The 18669-nt window shown below is 56.3% G+C and overlaps 1 protein-coding gene across 1 annotated transcript in view; it reads right to left on the bottom strand.

The window, feature by feature from the left end:
- Positions 1 to 4131: 4131 nt before the first annotated feature.
- ZNF277 (zinc finger protein 277) overlaps positions 4132 to 18669 on the bottom strand; it is a 71703-nt gene continuing 57165 nt past the window's right edge. Inside the window, exons 5-12 of the mRNA XM_054571370.1 lie at positions 17433 to 17524; positions 16586 to 16696; positions 14588 to 14720; positions 8765 to 8832; positions 7605 to 7701; positions 6278 to 6320; positions 5642 to 5816; positions 4132 to 4460 (exon numbers count right to left, since the gene is read on the bottom strand). Of these exons, the coding sequence (XP_054427345.1) occupies positions 4163 to 4460; positions 5642 to 5816; positions 6278 to 6320; positions 7605 to 7701; positions 8765 to 8832; positions 14588 to 14720; positions 16586 to 16696; positions 17433 to 17524 (1017 nt within the window). The 3' untranslated portion in view covers positions 4132 to 4162. The remainder of the gene's footprint in view (positions 4461 to 5641; positions 5817 to 6277; positions 6321 to 7604; positions 7702 to 8764; positions 8833 to 14587; positions 14721 to 16585; positions 16697 to 17432; positions 17525 to 18669) is intronic.

Genomic DNA, 18669 nt, shown 5'->3' with positions numbered 1-18669 from the left:
GTGCTAATCTCGTACCTTTTTATAGAGATGTTGGCGCTGAGCTGTGTACATTCAGTCACATGCTTTGAATTTCTTTGCCAGTAATAATGAATATTTATTTAGCAACTTTTTTTTTTTTCCTTTAACCTTGTTTCTATGACCACCTGCTTTTACCTGCAGGGTGCCTGAGGTGGAGTTGGACCTTAGGCCCCAGGACCCATGACAGGGCCTGGCCACGGGACCATCCCAGCAGCGAGGTCACAGGTGTTGGCCAGGAAACGACAGTCCCCCACCCTACCGCCCTGTCTGTGCTCGACAGCTCAGGCCACACTAGGCTCAGACCGCCCAGGTCTCGGTCACCAGCAGCTCTCTCTGTGGTTCACGTGCAAGGAGCTCGAGCGCCGGGGCTTGAAACTCATTGCAAAGGTGTAAATTTCCGGCGACGCAGTCACAGAATGTATGGGGAACAGTTCGTGTGAACAGACTTGTTTAAAAGGCTTTTTACTCAGAAAAATTTCAAACATATTCTTAGATTTGTAGGACGAGCTCCCACGTCTGTGAATATTCTTATATAGGAGACATCAAGATAAAAGGATATCATGGGCGGCTTTGAAGAGGCAAAGACTTAGAGAACGAACGGACTAAGGATCGCACGATGAAAGGGAGGGACACGCTCAGACAAAGGCTCCTTATAACAGGGTGATGTGGGGGACAGCTCAGCTCCTCCTGGGGACATTCCTGATACCTCCCACAGGTTACCAGAGTAAACCGGTCAGAACAAAATAGTTGGCATTCATTGAAACTTTCCTGCGCTGGCCTGGTGGCACAGCTGGCTGCGGGGTTGATTCCCAGTCAGGGCACACGCCCAGGTTCTGGGTTCAGTCCCTGCTCAGGCTGCGTATGGGAGGCAACTGACTGATGTTTCTCTCACATTGATGTTTCTCTCTCTCTAAAGTCAATGAAAACATATCATCGGGGGAGAATTTAAAAAAATCCTTTCCTGTGCACTGAGCAGGGTTTTACAAATGACTGAGGTAGCCATTATTCTTACTCCCATTTTACATATCAGGAAATTGTCTCTCTGAGAAGGTAAAGTTAACTTTCGCTAAGTCCCAAAGCTAAGCAATGTTAGGGTGAAGATTCGAACCCAGGACCTTTTGACTCAAAAGCCTCTATTCCTAACAAAATGCCTGTGTTTATTAAGTCCGGACCATGCGAGAGACATCGATTGATTGCCTTCTCACATGCGCCCTGACTGGGAATTGATCCCGCAAGCCCTTGGTCTATGGGACGATGCTCCAACCAACTGAGCTACACCGGCTAGGGCTGAAACACGTTTTTAAAGGGTATCCAAGTTTTCTGTGACATACTGTTGACCTACAATCCCCATCAGAGCTTCCCTGAACTTTTTCAATTCTCCACCTTTTATCTGTGAAACGTTTTAACGTATTTTCTCAGTCTGTTCATTCTCTGTAGCAGCAAACCAGCTGGTGTAGGGCTTTGCAGCAGACAGAACTACTGTGCGGAGGAAGTTAAACTGGAGCCTGGGTGGCGAGGAGACTCATTGGAAAGGGCAGGACAGGAGACAGAGGCCAACACGTGTGAAAACACGGAGGCGGGCCGTGCGGTCTGTTCCAGGCATGGAAGGGGGCCTGGCACCCAGACAGTCGTGGGCATGCCGGGCAACGGCAAGGGACAGGTTTGCAGGGGTGGTGGGGGCCAGCTTGCAAGGACCGTGCTTTCCCGCTCGTCAGGAAGCCATCGGTGTCGTCTGGGAAACAGTCGCTGGCTGTTAAGAGAAAACCCTGCGTACGGGGTTTCAGCCAAGAAGGTCCGAGGGACTGAGCAGGCCAGGGGAGGGCCGTCCCGCGGCGGGGGCTCTGGCCTCATTTCTCGGACATTCTCTGCTTTTGCTCTTCTCTGGGAGCCCTCGTGCTAACCTCTCTCAGGGAGGCGGGATGGTTTGGGCAGCCATCATAGAACCTGTTTCCTTCTTTTTGCAGCAAGGAGAGTAAAGATTTATTATTTGAGGCGGTGTCACCAAGCCCGGAGTCACGGGTGAGCTACTGCTGACAGACCTGGCCCCCTTGGCTTCCAGGGCATGGGTTATGTAGGGAAAATAAGTATGTCGTGGTGGCTGAAGGCATTGGGGTCGTGCTTTTTTCACAAGGAAAAGGAGTCTAGCTTATCTAAGCTACTTAATTCCTCCCCTTCACTCTACCTGCACCCACTGACCCAGGCCCAGGGGGTGGGGGCTTGCTCTGCACGTGTCTCTGCACAGCCCCATCTCTGCAGCGGGGCTCTTACTCCATCAGCGTCCTCCTCCTTGCATCTCTCGTGGTGTGGGTGCTACTTAGTGAGGGGGACGGGTCCCCCCACCCTGCTGCAATTTGGGAACAATTAGGAAAGGAAGGGGAAGCAGAGGCTGGGGAGTGTTTGAGGCTCCCTGTAGCTGCAGGGGGGGTAGCGGCGGAGGGGAGGAGCCCACGAGGAAGGAGGGAGGCCAACCAGACTCTCACCCTGGAGACACTGCTGTGTGCTGGAGGCAGCAAGGACTGGACTGAGTGAGGGACGGAGGTAGTTTGGGTCAGATTGTGAGGGGTCTCAGATGTCAGGCTTCGGACTTTATCTTGGCGGCATCGATGCAGGTGTTGGTGTGGGTTGCCTTTTGTGAGCGTAAGACATCAAATTGTTTTTTCTTTCACTTTCTCCTCGGCCTTCAATTTTTTTTTTTTAAGTTTTACAATTTACCACAGCATATCCTTTTGATCTTCTAATATTTTCCAAAATCACAATGGGCGATGTTATTAGATTTTTATTTACAGCTCACCCTGTATCCAAGTCAACTGGCTGATACTATCTTCAAAAATTTGTTGCTTTTCTTTTTTTTGTAGTTTAATTTTACAAGCCCAAAAGGACAATTTCTTTTGAGTCTTAGAACACTGAATTAATACTCTGTTAACTTACTGGAGTGTTTTCGGTTTGAATTAATATTCTTACAGTGTCATTCCATCTTGCAAATTGTTATCAGCAGGGATTGAATGTGCCTGAGCTTTTCAAAATACCAGTTACAAGGCAGGAGAGCTCAGCGGCGGCTCCGGTTTAATCCTGCTGCCGCGTCCGATCAAACTTCCGGAACGCGGGTGGCTCGCCCTGCAGACTCAGCAAACAGTGGCTGCAATTTGAGGCCCTTGGTGGGAGAGGATTGGTGTTACTTCTGCAAATACGTGACCAAAATTTGGAAATTAACACCAGTACCCTAACATTTACTACAGACCTTACTCAAGTTTCGCCAACTGTCCCTCGAATACCTTCCACAGCAAAAGACAGACATTTTTTTCCTGGTCTAGGGTGCAGTCCAGGGTTGCACGTTGTGGCACCTCCTTGGTCTGGGACAAGTCGTGCAGTCTTTGCTTTCTCATGACCTTCATTTTGGAAGAATAAACACCAACTATTTTGTACACTGCCCCTCGATTCGGCTTAGATTGCTGCTCCCTCAGTGTAGGCACATCACACATTTTTGGGAGAAATCCTCAAAAGTGATGTTTCACTTTCCTCATGGTATCTTAACTGATAATATTGTAAAAAGGCATGTCTGAGGGTAGGGAAAATGGAAAACATGTGATATTAAAAAACTGTTAATTTTGTTCGATGTCATAATGGAATATGGTTACATTGTAAAACACAGTACTTCCCTGTCAGTGACACACGCCGCGCGTGCGCACACACACACACACACAGACACACACACAGACGGGCGGGCAGACACTAGGGGAAAGTGAAGGTAGTGGCTTCACGTCCGTTTCGAGGGAGCCTGCGACTCCGGGCGGAGGGCGGTGGCGCGGCCGCCGCCAGGCCCCGCTCGCGCGCCGCCCGGATCTCCGGCCAGGCTGCTCGCCGCGTCTCTGCCTCTCCGGCTTCCCCAGCGAGGCACGAAGCACGCGTCTGTCAAGCTCTGCGACCCGCCAGGCGAGGAAGGCCGGCGGGGAAGAGGCCGAACACACTGGTGGAAGTCTGGTTTGGAAACTGTTGGAGCGTTTCGTTTCTTCGTGATTTGCAGGCCCGGCCGCAGCCAATGGATTCCGCTGGAACGAGAGCAGTTATGATGGTTCCATAATAAAAGTTGGGAGCCAAAGCACGAGAGGTCCTCACTTTCTTTTTTGAACAACAGACTTTTATTTTGTTAACGCCTGCTTCGCCGAGGACTGCTCCTTGGCTGCGGTCCGCGCCTGCGCGCCCCCTTCCCGCCGTCTCCGGAGGGAGGCGCGGGGCCCGCCCGCCGCGGCAGCCCCCTCGGGCCGGGCGCCGCCTCCGGGAGCAGCAGCCGGTTCAGGACACTGCTCCGCCTCAGGGCCTGCAGCCGGGACGTGTCCTCGCTGATGACGGGCACCTTCCCCTTCTGCTCCGGGGCTGCTGGGTCACTGTCGCTGTCAGACAGCGTGCACAGCAGACTGTCGTTTTCGTAGGTGGGAAAGTAGTACCTGCAGACAAGCGGGGAGAGAATGAGCCACCGATTCCCAAGCGCCCGGAACCTTCCCCGGCAGCTGTGGCACGCGCTCCGGTGCTCTTCCCAGGCTTCCCGGCCGACCGCCCAGCAGCGCTCCGCAGAGGCTGTGGGGCGGCAGCTGCCGGCGACTCCGGCGGGGCCCTTCCTGGGACGTCGGTCTCGCTGGTGTCCCTGCCGGTCAGCCGCCGCAACGAGAACCTCCCCGTCCCAAGCGGAGCCTGCCCCCGGCTCGGGCAGCCCCGGCGAGCCGCCCCCTCCGCACCGGAAGCGGAAGGAGACGCCCCTCCGTCCTGCCCACAGGCCCCGCTTCTCCCCACGGGCTCGCAAAGCTCAAACGCGCTTCCTTTTTCACGCGCTTCCCCTTCCTTCACGTGCCTGACGAGAACCACTGTTCCCCGTGTTTTCTCTCCCGGCCTAATCACTACGGGTTCCCGCCTCCTCGGGGATCAAGGAGCAAGAACGAAGCTCTCCGCAGACTCCTGCGAGCCGTTCCGGCTCCCTGGTGGGACACTCGTGGCGGCCTGTTCTGGGCGCCCGCCCACGTCAGCCTCCGTGACGACGACAGGAGCCGGGGAGCCGGTCGGGTCAGGGCTGACGCGGCCTCCCACAAACCTGGGGTCTGGCGAAAAGCGCAGGCCTTCTGCTTTCAAGAGGAAAATCGGAAGCTCTGTGGCCAGAGTTTCGGGGGGACCGGACCTAACACTCCGCGAGAACAGAGGGACCTCCAAGCAGCCCCCGGGGTCACCTCACCGAGCTTGTCCCGAGCGACGTGGGACGCGGCCCCGGAGGCCGGGCTGGCGCGGGGACCGGGGGCCGGCCCGCACCCGGCAGGCCCGCCCGCGGAGCAGCTGCTTAACCCCGGGCGGGCCAGCGTGGGAGACACGCGCCCGAGGCCCCGCCCCCGTCCTGCCGCACAGTCATTTCTAGCAGCTTGTCGGAGCGAGCCAGTACATGCGTGTGCAGACACACGCCGGCACCTGGCGACTCGCTGTCGCCAGTCCTGCGAGCGGAAAGTAGCGCGGGACGCAGGGGGACGTGCCGCCCATTGACGGCGATCCCGCCTGTGCGTACCGGAGGCGGCGGGATGCGTACAGAATGTGAACAGCGGAATGGAGTCAGTGCCACACGGCGCGGAGGCGGGCGCGCGGCACTCACTCGGGCTGGTCCCACGTGGCCGCGGCGGGGAGCAGGGCGGCGTGCTTGGCCTCCCCCAGGTGGCTCCGCAGGGCGGCGCTGGTGGCGAACTCCGCGTGGCAGCCGTAGCAGCGGCGCTGGTGGATCTGCCTCCGGATGAAGTTGACCAGCTTCACTTGCTGATAGAAACTCAGTCCTGAAACACGGAAGGGTGTAATCGTCCGAAAACCGGCCAGACCCGCTTCCGGACCGTTGTGACTGGTGTCAAGAGCTGCTTCTCTTTACCCGCCGGCCGGACAGGCAGTCGGTGACAAAGCGCAATGACACGCACACGCACGGACGCACACGCGCGCGCGCGCACACACACACACGAGCGGCCAGCGGTGGCTCAGCGCTTCCGGCCGACAGGGCTCTAATCGCCTTCCGCCTGTGACCACGTCTCGTCCCCCCAAAACCTCTGTGCTGGGAAGGGGGGCAGCTGGCGTACGAACCCGACTCTGCCTTTCCGACAGATTCTGGCCATGCACTTGCATTTTATTTGAAGTATTCACGTATGTCGGAAAGACCATACGAAACCAAACCCCGCCTTTGAAATGGAGTTCACAGGGGCCGGCGGGGCGGCGGGGAGAGACCCCGCGCCCGAATGGGGGGACTTACCAAGTTCCGACTTGATTTTGAGGAGATCGAAGTCGTGGGCGTCCTGCAAGGAGCAGCGGGTGGGTCCGTGAGCAGAGCGACGAACAGCTCAGTCACAGCGGTGAGAACGCGGCGGAACCTCGGTCTGCGCCCGTCGTCCCGCTTCTGACCCCTCGCAGCGCGGCTGCTTCCCCGCGTCCGAACAGGCCGCGCCCCCCCGCCCCCCGTGGGGAGCCCCCGAGGCGTCCCCGCCGCCCGGGTCGGGTCTGGGCGCGGGCAGAGGCCGGTCCCCTCGCTCGGCTTCGCCCCGAGGCCGGCGCGTGCGCGGCGCGGCCGGTTTCTCTTCTCGCGCCCTCCCAGGCGTCCCGCTGAGACACGCTTAGCGCCGCAGAGGCTTGTCAGGCCGCCCCCTCCCTGGGACGGCCCCCCGGGGGCACCGGAGCTCGCGGAGCGCAGACCGTGCACCCCCGAAGGCCGTTGCAGGGCCGCCAGGAACGCCAGGCGGCCCTCGCCGGCCGCGACTGGGCAGGGGGCGAGGGCGCCGTCGAGGTCGCTGCAGAGGGACCCCCACACCGGGCGGGACGCCATGGCTCCTTCCAATCCGGAGACGTTAGGAGACTGTGAGTTAACTGTCCACGCCGGACACTATACACACGTGCTGGTGGCAGCCCGGCTCGGAGAGCCCGAGCCTCTGCTTCCACAGGGACGCCGCCCATGTCCCTGCCGCTCGGGAGGAGCAGACGCGGGGTCACAGAGCCGCGTGGCCCCGCAGTGGCACAGGTGGGGGGAGCGCGTCAGAGTTGTCTGGCAGGGGGTCCCGCTATTATCAGCCCCCCCACCCCCGCTCCCGGCTCCTCGCCTTTCCTGGGGGCTGCAGGGCACGGTCCTTTCTCACAGACCCAGCAGCTGCCGCTTCCAGCTCCGTCCCAGCGGGGCGCACACACTGGGAGCCTCTCAGGGTCTTCTCTCCAAGGCCCCGTCCCTGAAGGAGCCAGGCCCACACCCTGCACCCCCGCCCCCTCCACCCAGGGCTGCGTGGAGGGCGGCCTCCCTGCTGTCCCCCGAGCCAGCGCGCAGAGGCGCTGCAGACGGGCTCAGAGCCCTCCGGACGCGGCACCGGCCGGTCCCCCGGCTGCAGGGCCCGCCGTCCCAGCGGGAAGGATCTCGGGCGTCTCCAAGGCCAGCGGCAGCAGAGTGGCCTGCGCCACCCCAGTCCGCGGCTCACCCAGGCCCAGCCCGCGGCCCTGAGCGCGCGAGGGACTGGAGGGAGGGGCAATCGGACGTGGCTGCAGTAACATCCGCTTTCCCGTCAGAACTGGACAGACTTCAGACAAAGAAAACATCTCACCTCCATGTGGACACACAGTTTCTCGATGGTTTCTGCTTGCTTTTCACAAAACAGGCAGACGGCAGAGACAGGGCGCTCCTCCCAGTCAGACCAGTCCCTGTGGTGGGCAGACAGCGGCAGATGTGCGGGTCCCTTGGTTAGGGAGGGGCGCCTCCTGTGGCTCGCAGCCCCCCAGGGCGCCCTGCCAGCCTCCCGCCACGCCCACGCTTTGGTAAGGACTGTCGCACAAGCGCGGTCAAATCGCTCGCAGGAGTGAGGCAGCGCGGCCGTCGCCCTGCGCCTGCTCCGTCGGAGCAGGTCCTGAGCCCTGGAGCCAGCGGAGTCTCTCTGAGCCGACCCAGTCGGACACGCAGAGGTGACAGGCCGGGGGCAGGAGGGGTCCCGTCAGGACCCCCACCGCTGGGGCAGGTGCTGTGTTCCCCCACGACACATGTTGCGTCTCACAGAGGCACACCGTGCGCCTCACATGGGAAAGGGGGTCACTTTGAACGGGGCGAGTGTTACATCTGGGGGTAGGCTGGCAGGAAGAGAACTCAAAAAGCATATAAAGTCCCCCCCACACTCCCTTTTATTATTTTCTTATTCATTTCTTCCTCTCCTTGCATTTATTTTTTGAGAGTGATGACTGCTTGTTGTTCCTAAACCAGGAAAACCAAAATCCCGGGAGGGAAAGCGGCGGAACGGCCCCAGAAGAGAAGGGGACAGGTGACAGGGAGCCCCTTCAGGTGGAGGAGGACCCTGCTCCAGCCCCCACTGCCCCGCCAGGAAGCCAAGGACGCTTCAAGGTCATCGTCCCTGGGGTGAACACTGGACAAGGGCAACTTCTGCTCAGTCACCTCTGCCCCAGGGACAGGCGGCACGCAGAGGTCAAAGATCGCGTCACTGCAGGGTCTCTGGAACTGACCAGGTCAGAAGGCACCCTGGAAGGCGCTCTTCTCTCAGTGACATGTGACCTGCGTGTCTGAGCCACAGCTTTCATGCCCCACCACGCACTGTGCAGCAGGGGCGGCGGCTCCTGCTGTTACGCGAAATGGTGCGTGGCTCATGCGCCGGCATTCCTGCCTTTCTCCCCGCTTCTCAGAGTGCCATTCACACCGCCCGGAAGGACTGGGTCCCTGTTCCTCAAACACCCATCTACTAGCAGCGTCGGCCAGTCTTACTCCTCCTGATGGTCCAGCAACTCCCGGTCATCTTCCGACTGAACTTCTTCCCATGATTTTCCAAGTTCCTTTGTGGAAAAAACAGAGGGATGAGAGAGATGGGGAGGGTGGGGGACGGGACGGGGAGGGAAAGACACAGAACTCCACACGCATAACCCACACTCTGCAGCCCTACACACCAGAAGGCATATTAAAACCGCTGAACCCAAGGAAGAACGTGGGCAGCCTCACGTGCTTTCAATGTTTGGAGGAGTGGCGGGGGGCATCTCTTCCCTTAAATTTGGGTAAATCAGGACCTTGGGACCCTGGATGCCCATGAGAATCTCCCGGGATCTTTAAAAAAACCACCAATATTTCTCGATGGAGATTTTGAGACATTCTCCCGGCTGGACCCGCGGGGTCCCCTGCAGTCTACTTCCCAGGCAGCAGCCACAGTGACCTTTCTTCAGGACATGTCCCTTCCCTGTTAGTGTGAACCCTCCCGCGGCGCCTCCCACGCGGACGGCGAGATCCCGGACCCTCGCCTCCTCCCCATGTCCCGCCACCTCTGCTCGGGGTGCTCCAGCCCCACGGGCCCTGCCGCGGTCCCTCGAGCTCGGCACGCTCACGCCCGCCCGCTCCTCCCGCAGGGAACACGCTCGCTCCCGTGCCCGCGCGGTGTGGCCAGGCTGGCCCCGCGGGGGCGCGACCACCCCAGCCTTGCCCGCATGACGCGTCTGAAGCAGCCGCGCTCTTCATCCCGCGGTGATGTCTCATTTTCCTTCAGAGCGCGGACCACCGCTGACATCGCTTTCTCACGCGCTACCACCTGTCCCCTCCCCTTGAGGGTCCCTGAGGACCTGGCCTCTGCTCACTGTCACGTTCCAGAGCCCAGCACGCAGTGGGCTTTAGAGGGTATTTTTAAAAATTGAATCGTAACAAAAAAGCCTAAACATCGAAGGCCGATTCAAACCCCACCTCTAAAGGTTTCTGTGAGGCGACCGGATGAGCCTGTCCCTCTCCCGTGGCCTCCCCACCGCGCCCGCAGGGGCGCACCGTGCGCCAGAGGCGAATCAACGGCGGGTGCGAAGGGAGCGCTTCCGAGCAGCTCAGCTGTGGCCATGGTTGCCAAGCCCAGCGCATCCTGCTACAAAGACACGCGTCCTGTTCCTTATCACTGTTCTGAAAACACACAAGCAAAATTCACTTGCAGCTGTGAACATTTTTTTCTCAAAGGTATTCATTTAACTAAAACCAAAGAACTGTAAGTGCCATTTTGATTTAGAGGAAAACGGAAAATCTATCATTCATCAGCTTAATCAGAGGTTTGGAGGCTGTCACTGTCTACCAGCTGAATGTTGCATAAACTCAGACATGCAGAGATTTATCACAATGCCATTAGGGACAGTTCACGCAGACTCTGTTACGCACTCCCCAGAGTCACGACACGCCTGCACCTCGTTATGGACACCGAGAACGGCCTCCACACGGCCGGCAGGGTCCTCATTAGTTGAAATTTTCGATGATGAATTAGATCTTTCACGTAGGACTTGGTCTCTCTGGACCTGGACAGTAAGATCAAGGATGGGCCATCGGTGGGTTTCCATCCTCAAGGTTACGGGCAATGTCACTTATGAAAAAATGTTTTTAGCCAAGAGCGACGAAAAATACCACTGTCCCAGCTCCAAACTGAAAGCTTTATTTTGCAACTTTCTCGGTGTTCGGCACCACGTGCAGGGACTCACACAGGCAGTGTGGCTCCAGTCATGCACCACGTGAGAGAAGAGTGGGACTCTGTGTTCTCAGGATATTTGGAAACAAGGGTTTGCATGTGACGGTGGCCCAGGCTTTCCTCGAGCGCCCGGCTTTGCTGCAGTTAAACATACGATTTATTACAGGAACAGGTCCCAGGGAGAAGAAAAGCAAAGCACATGACTCTCTAATTAAGACACTGTGTCTGCTAATGAGTCATGTCAGGAAAGCAGAGACTACAAGAAAAACAGAGTCTGGAAGGCATGTCAGCGAAGATGTTCTGAACGCCCCCTCCAGCCCCTGCATCAGATGGTTGTGATCAGCGAGAGGGTGGAAAAACCACGGAAAAACAGGATCCTCTCCCCCCGTCCCCCTCTGCTGCCGAACACACGCACTGATTAAAAAACTCCTCAGAGAGAGTGTTTGAAATGGAAATCTTTTCACTCGAGAGAACTATAACTAAATGAGGAAGAAAAGGTGAAGGGCCTGCTTGTTATTCATGGCTATGTATACTTTAAGAATAAAAAATTAAATCAAAGAATGACAAAATCACTACAAAGACAGCTCCCTTCTGCAAGCCTAGGGCGTGCACCACGCGTGCCGTGGGAACCCGCGGCTAGGGCCGTGATGACGAGGCCGGGTGGTCTCGGGCGCTCTCCGAGGCGGGGGAGTCCGGGCGTGCGACCGTGATGCTGCTGGGCACCCTGTCCCCGTTGCTCTGGCCACTGCCACCCAAACCTCCCTTCTGTGAGACGACGAAGCTGCTGCTTGAAGGACATGATCTAGCAGGGTGTGCCCCCTGCGGCCTGCAGCGGCCCGGGGTGGCTGTGGAGGTGGCCGAGCGCAAAATCGCAAGTCTACTTAAAACATCATGAGATTTTCGTGTGTGTGTGTGATTACGTGTCGCAATGTCACATAATCACAAGATCACAATGGCCCAAGACAACCCTTCTTCCAGCATGGCCCAGAGATGCCAGAAGCTTGGACACGCCTGAGAGACCACGCAGAGGGCCTTGAGTGGGGCTGCAAGCCTGTGAGTATTCAAGACGGATGTGCCTGATGAAACGCGGTCCCCCTAAGAAGGAAAAGGAACTGGTCAATCTGCTGAGCTCAGAGGAGAGCCCCAAGCACTCTGTCCCTTGCCCCTATGTGGCCTGTCTCCCTGTCTGTGTCGGGACCACCAGAGTGCCTCTAGCCAGGAGCCTCGGGCACTCCCGCCACTGCTGGGCTGAAGACCCTGCCTGAAGCAGAGGCGGGGGGCAGGGGGGCGCGCACCTGCCGCTCCAGGAGGCCCAGGCACCGGCCCCGCCCCCCGCCACCAGGTGCGCAGACGGGTGTGCTCACGTGCCCGCCTCCCAGCCTGCCCACACGCTCCGGGAGCTGTCACTCAGATCTGCCGCCTGGCCAGCAACGTCTTCCTCATTGTTCCACCAGCGCCTGGTACCTGGAAGGCACTCAAGTGTCTGCAAAACGCTTCTGCAGAGCAGGGGCCTGGGGAAATGGAGGCACAGACGCGGACAGCTGAGGCAGGCCGCGGTTCTCCTGTCTGCTGCCCACGGCCAAGCCTGCGTGCCAGCCTTCTCTCTTTTTAAAAATAGGGTGTCGTTACTCATCGCTTAAGACAACTTTGAAGAACTTTTATTCTTCCTATTGGAGACTGTCATTAATGGGGTGTATGACGAGACTGCAATGGCGTTGAGCAGCCCGGGGCCCTCGTTTTCTCTGACTCCGCACCTTCAGCGTTTGGAATGGCCCTCTACGTGCTCACCCCACGTATCACCATCCTGTGGCCCACAGCGGTATCCTGGGCTGCTACTAAGGCTGGTCCCTCCATGCGCTCCCCTCATTAAGGACACTTAGGCCCTGTGGAGACTTTATTAGCTTCTTCAATCCTTTTCAAGGGGAAGTTCACATCACTTCAAAAATGCTCAAGCATCGCGAACACATGGCAGGTTTTTAGAAAAATCACTCTTTCTGGTGGCGAATGCTTTGGCAGAAAGCAGCCGGGGCTGAGAGGCCGCGCTGTGGGCCGGGGCGCTGTGGGCTGGGAATCTTCCGGAGCTGGTGACTGGCAGCCTCGCATGGACCTGCGCTCGCCGTCCAGCTCGTGACAGAGGAGGGTGGGCAAGGGCGGGCCGACAGGCCGCTGGGGTCTCATCACCGTCACGTGACCAAAAGCCCACCCTCCAGGCCGAGGGGGGCTCTAGTGCTACCTCACTTGCAGAAAGTGAGGACACCAGGTGGACGTGGGGGCGCAGGGGGTTGAATGAGGAACGAGCTCTGGCTGCGTAGCCTCGGGAAAATCGCCCTATGGCCCTGTGCCCTCGTCTTCTGGCCTATGAAACAGGAACGGTGACAACACCTGTGTCCCAGGACGGTGGTTAAGGCTAAATGACAGTACAAGTACTTGACAGAGCCTCACATGGACCAAGTACTCAAATGCTGCCAGCTTAAAACAAACAAACAAACAAACCAACAAACCAACCCAACTTCCATCCCCATTCCCCTAATGTGATTTAATTTCCATTTTCTGCGGTCACTCAAGGCCCCGCTCTCCTAAGGGCGCCTCCAGGGCGGGCCGGCCACGCACACCTGCGTGGGTTCAGTTGGCCTCCGACTTTTCTAGAAGCTGCGGCAGAGTCTGAGTGAGCCGGCCCCCTGAGGTCTCCTCGGAAAGAGACCCTGCAGCCTCACGACCTCCCGCTCACCCCGCACTCCCGAGCGCCAGTCCAGAGGCGCCCGGAGCAGGCGCCCGAGAGGCTGCCGGAGGTTTCTGCGGCCGCGAAGCCTTCCCAGGGCCGGCAGCGCCTGCTCCAGGAAGGAGCGACCGAGGGAACTGCAGGGGTGGCAGAGGGGCTCCAGGGAGCCTTGCCTTCAGCGAGTCGTAGAAAACCCGCAGCCTCCGCGGCTTCCTCTCAGGGTCTGTCTTCAAACACAGGCTCATCTTGCTCCAAGGGCAGATTTATTTCATCCCTGTAAGGACTAGCTGCTAGCACAGACAGAAATTGCACCCTGGAGCAGAGCTTTCCTGCGTAATTCAGGGCATGCTCGCTTCTGTCCAGCAGGTAAAATGGCTGATTATAATCAGCTATGCCTTCTGTGGCCAGTGCGTTTGGATTCCAGTTCATTTACAGCGAGAGGAAAAACAGCTCCCATCTGCTAAGAAAAGTGTCGGAAAGAGAGCGCCCCGTCTCCCTCCAATCCCGCTGCAGAGCTCCTCAACCCCTCTTTCTACACAAGTAGTCGTTTTCCTAATTTGTTATACAACAACCCCCCCACCCCCAACAGAAAACCAAAAGATCAGAAAGATTGGGGCAGGGGCGGCAGGCCCTGTGTCCAACACAAACCCGCTTGTGGATTTCCAAACGCCCCCCACAGCCAACGTCCCCCACAACCTGCGCCTCCAGCTGCCCTTTCCTAACCGGAAGGACTGCTGCCCACGGGGCCGGTCCGTGGGGCAGAGGCTTCTGAGCAGGGAGAATGTTCAGCATATTAAAAATCCTTAGCCTGGTGACCCTGTTAGTCCATCCGACGACCAAACACACACAAGTCCTCTTGCCCAGGGAAACGACCTACCTGGCTTGGTTTCTCTAAAATTTCCATTAAAAATAAACTGGCACAAGAGAATAATACAAATAAAATTTAGGAGGGTGGATGGGGAAGGGGAGGGTATTTTAATGGGAAAAGACGGGGAGGGTGAAGAGATTTTTGTTGTTATTTTTTAAAAAGAATTACCTAGCATAGCACCTCACACAGCCAAAGGTCAACACGTACTTTTTGACTAGACCATGGACGTCTCTGGCCTCAAGGTAACAGGGTGTGTGGGTGTCCAAAAGCTTTGCAAATTTGTTTTTTTGGTCGAGATCACTGTGCGTTCTCGAGCCATTTTTACTCTATGAACAACTGGCGAGTCAAGACAAACCCAGTCAAGTCGTGTCTGTAAATGAACGTGTTGAAGCCAGCCGTTGCCAGAGGCGCCCCCACCTACACCCGGACCTTGGTGCCCGGGGCTGGCGGGCACGGAGGTGGCCCCCAGGCCGAGCTTTGTCTGTGGAAACGCATCAGAGCGCCCCGAGGAGGAGAAAGACTTACCAAGTAGTTGATGACGTAGAACCGGTCGTACTCGCGGTTCTTTGGATTGACCCTGCGGTGCTGCCTTTTCCTCATGTGGCCTTTCAGGGTGTTCTCGTCCCGGAAGGTCTTCTCGCAGTACAGGCACTGCAAGCTGCGGTGGGACAGGACCGGGTCAGGCAGGCCCCCCTGGCCGAGGCGCGCGGCTGCACCCGGCCTCTGTCGAGTCACGGTGCCCGTTTTGGGTCGCACGGGACCTTCAGACGGGATGCGGGAGCCTCGTCAGAGCCCCGCCCACCGCGCCTCCTCGGCTTTGTGGGGTGCACCTTCGCTTCCAAGTTCGCCTGAGTCGGCTGTTCAGTTAAAGCTGTGACGGGGGCACCTAACGTTATTTTGACAGTTTACTGACCAAACTGCCTATCCTAGAAACGTGAACGCAGGCACGTTTTCACGCATTCACAATGGTAATGGGCACTGGCTGCACCTGCCAAGGGTGATGAGGTGTCCTAGGCCCCGTGGCTCCTGCAAGCCGACGCGCAGGGCTTGGCTCCCAGCTCGGCACCTACGAGCTGGGTGACTCGGCCGGCGTACTCCTCTCTGTTGGCATTCGTTGTCTGGCCTCTAAGCTGAAGACAATACCTAATCTTAGAAAATTTTTACAACTTATACATACTTAGGCTTATATAACTTATACACACCTGAACAAAAGTATGTGCTTATGTGCATCACTTAAATATATTATATATAAAATACTTGGCACATAGTAAGTGCTTGGTAAATGGTAGTTATTATTCTGTCATTCCCCTGTATCTTCTGCTTGAATACTTCCACTGATGGGGAGTTCATCATCTGACCAGTCAGTGATGACCAGTTTCCCTCTAGTTACCAAGGAAATGTTCTTCTCATGTTAAGTGTGACAGCTGACATCCTGTAACTTCCCCCCAAGAGTCGCTGGAACTGCACGTTGTGGAGTCACACAGACTCAGTCTCATCCTCCTTCCACATGAACACTCACTTGCAAATGATTGAAATCAGATGTTTCCATTTTGAATTTTTTTTCATCTCTACTACATACCCTTTCAAAAATCTCTTATGCTATTGAAATAACTATGGTCTTTTACAGTAACCAATTTATGAGTGACAAGCTGATGATGAGAGAGATTCTGGTATTATTTTACAAATGAAGGGTCCTCCCATAAAAGAGTGAAGGGATTTGTCTTAATATGGTGTTGATACCAGAATATGAATTTAGAACTTTTAAAAATTGATCTCTATCACTGGATACATCTTTTTAACGTTACTGTCTACATGCTGTAGGCTGAGACACCACACCCTTTAGTATTTTATTTAAATACAGCGATCTAGGTTTTGAGAAAAAAATCTCAGACTCATTCCTAGAAAGGAAAGTGGCTAGATTTTGGAGAGGCATTTTGGTCACCTCGAGAACGTCCCTGCTCATTCCTGCCTGCTGGGCTCTGCAGCCCAGGGCCCCGGAGCGTGGCCCTGGGCAGGCGGGGCGTCACGGCGCCAGCGCGGAGAAGTGCCGGCGGGCAGCGGGGTGCGCACGGCGTCCTCTTCCCCACATCGAGTTGAGCAAAGCGCCCCAATTTGACAGTATATTTACTTTACTAAACGTGTAAAGTAACTATGGTGAAAAGCAAAGAGATTATGAATCCAAAATTCAGAACAGAGGTTTCCGGGGACTACGGGGAGGGGCACGCGGGGGACAAAGCCATGACTGGGGCTCCCCTCCCCAGGCTGCACAGTGAGCGTCGTCTCCACGCCTTATTTAACACACCTTATATGGCGTGTACATTGTTGATATGTGACCTTTTTATTCACAAGACAGTAAAGGCAACATGACCTGCACAAAATGAGGACTGTCATACGAATTGCTGAGTCTCCCAACATGAAAAATGAAAAAAGGCCATTTCTTTAGTTACTTCTGACTATTAACTTGTAACAATTCATGGGAGTCCAGGGTTCACAGCTCCAGGCTATGTTCCGTGGAGGACTTACTTGTCAAGCTTTTTCTGTAATGTGTGCAGAAATTCGCTGCAGTTCACAATGTTGTCGGGCAGTCCAATGTTGAAGGCATGTTCCCTGGACATGTGGTTCAAAAGGACAGATCTACGAAGAAAGCGGAACAATGTGCATTATGTATAAACTGTCCAGGAACAAAGAGGTCGGCAACAGCACGAGGTAATGACACATGACACTAATGAGGGCCCAGCCAGTTTCCACATGGAAACACACGTGGGGGCCATGTGGATGCGTCCAGTCTGTGAGCCACGCAGAATGACACCTCTTTAAAGGGGTTCCACGTTCGGGCCACTGTCTGTCACCAGCAGGGTCACACTCCACATGTGAACTGGGTTTCTGTCCTTTAAACTATTACATGAACTGTGCTTTGTCACTTTTCCGATTCATCATGGGCAAGGGGAAGAGAAGGTTGCCCAAGACAAACATAACCTGCTTCGACCTAGGATCACAGAAATTTAGTGTTTGTTTGTTATTGTTTTTTTTTTTAAACAAAGCACCAAAACTGCTGACAGTTTAGTTAACGAGTTAATACAGGACAGTGCGTCTGTAGTAGTTTGTTGACACAGTCTTGCCTGTCAGCCAATTGAAAAAGCTTTACAACATTAAACAGAAATCTATTTTTGGCATTTAAAAAATGTATTTCCCTGCTCTGCTCAGAGCAATGACAGCCCATCTTTGATGTCAGGCATATCACAGCAATGGCTGCGGGCACGCGAAAGGGTCCCGAGTGAGCCCCGGCACTTAACCACACGAGCAGGGCAGGTGTTTGGGCGAGTTTTCCCGTGGAAAGCAGTCCCGTGCAAAGACGCGCGCAGTGGCAAACCTGTTCCCGAAGAATTCCTCACTGCAAAACATGCAGACGCCACGGAAACTGTTATCATCCCGTTCCCGCTGCTGCTGTTCCAGAATCCCTTTCTGTGAAGGAGAAACAGCGTCTGATACGGCCTTCGATGAGTGCAGAGGGGCCAATGAACAATGACGCCTCGTCTGATGGGAGGAGACCGGGGTCGCAGCACAAAGGGTGTCCAGTACAGGGACATCGGTGGTATTTTAAACTTCTCCATTGCGCCTGCGCTGAGGTCCCGGCCTGTCCTGGTAAGTGCCCACGATGCTCTGTCGGGACAGCGACGCAGGAACCACAGGGCCGGCGGCGCCTCACTGCCCTTCCCTGCCTCGTCTTTCTGCCGTCCCTACCAGTCATCTCTTACCCTCGCTCGCTTTCAAGGCCAATGGCATGGCGGGGGGGGGGGGGGGGTCTTTGACTCGTTCCCTTCTGTGATTCTCAGTTTACTTTGTAATCAAGTTCTGATCGATTTTTCACTTGAACGATCTTTCTTATTCCTTCTCTCCACCTTTGCCCCTGTCCTCACCGACCCTCCTCTAAACCAGTCGCCTTGGGATTGCTCTCAGCACGGCTCCATGGGGCCCCCGCCTTCACCCCGCCCTCCGCCAGGCCACCCTCTCTGGCTGCCAGGGGCACCTTTCTTAAGCACTGTCTACACGCAGAGCTACCTCACTATTCTCTAACTCAAAGAACTTTCAACCTGCTCTGGAAACACCCGCTCTCACTAGGGTGGCTCCCCATTTCCTGGAGGTCATTTCATTTCCCTTTGCCTTTTCACTAGTACAAATCCGATCTGCTCTTGAAGACCCGCCTTGATTCCTGCCGCTCTCAGGGCCTGCAGACAAGAGTAAACACGGAAGTGCTTCACTCTGAGACCTGAGCAGACCCAGGCAGGAGGCAGGGCTCCTGCTCGACGTAACCTCCGCAAGCCCCCGGCTTCTCGCTTCTAAGAGGAGAATGAAGCTGTCTCCCAGCACCGCTCCCAGGGCCCTGTCAGGTGACCTCTGCGAGGAGTTCAGACGCGCAGGGTTAGCAGGGGGTGGGCGGTGAGGTTATCTGCCGAGGCCACCTCCTGCGCTGCTCGCCCGCCACCCCTCCGGTCGTGGTCGCTGGCCTTCTTTTCCGAAATGGACAGGGGGGAGGGGGCTCTTTCAAGTTATAAAAAAAGCCTTTATGCTGCTCTTAGGTTACGCCGGGGTGCCGCTCCCCGGCTTCC

This window comes from Pteronotus mesoamericanus, unplaced genomic scaffold (assembly GCF_021234165.1).
Source record: "Pteronotus mesoamericanus isolate MK-2021 breed Mesoamerican mustached bat unplaced genomic scaffold, CSHL_Meso_final contig_220, whole genome shotgun sequence".
Taxonomy (NCBI): domain Eukaryota; kingdom Metazoa; phylum Chordata; class Mammalia; order Chiroptera; family Mormoopidae; genus Pteronotus; species Pteronotus mesoamericanus.
This window is presented reverse-complemented; position numbering and strand designations above follow the sequence as displayed.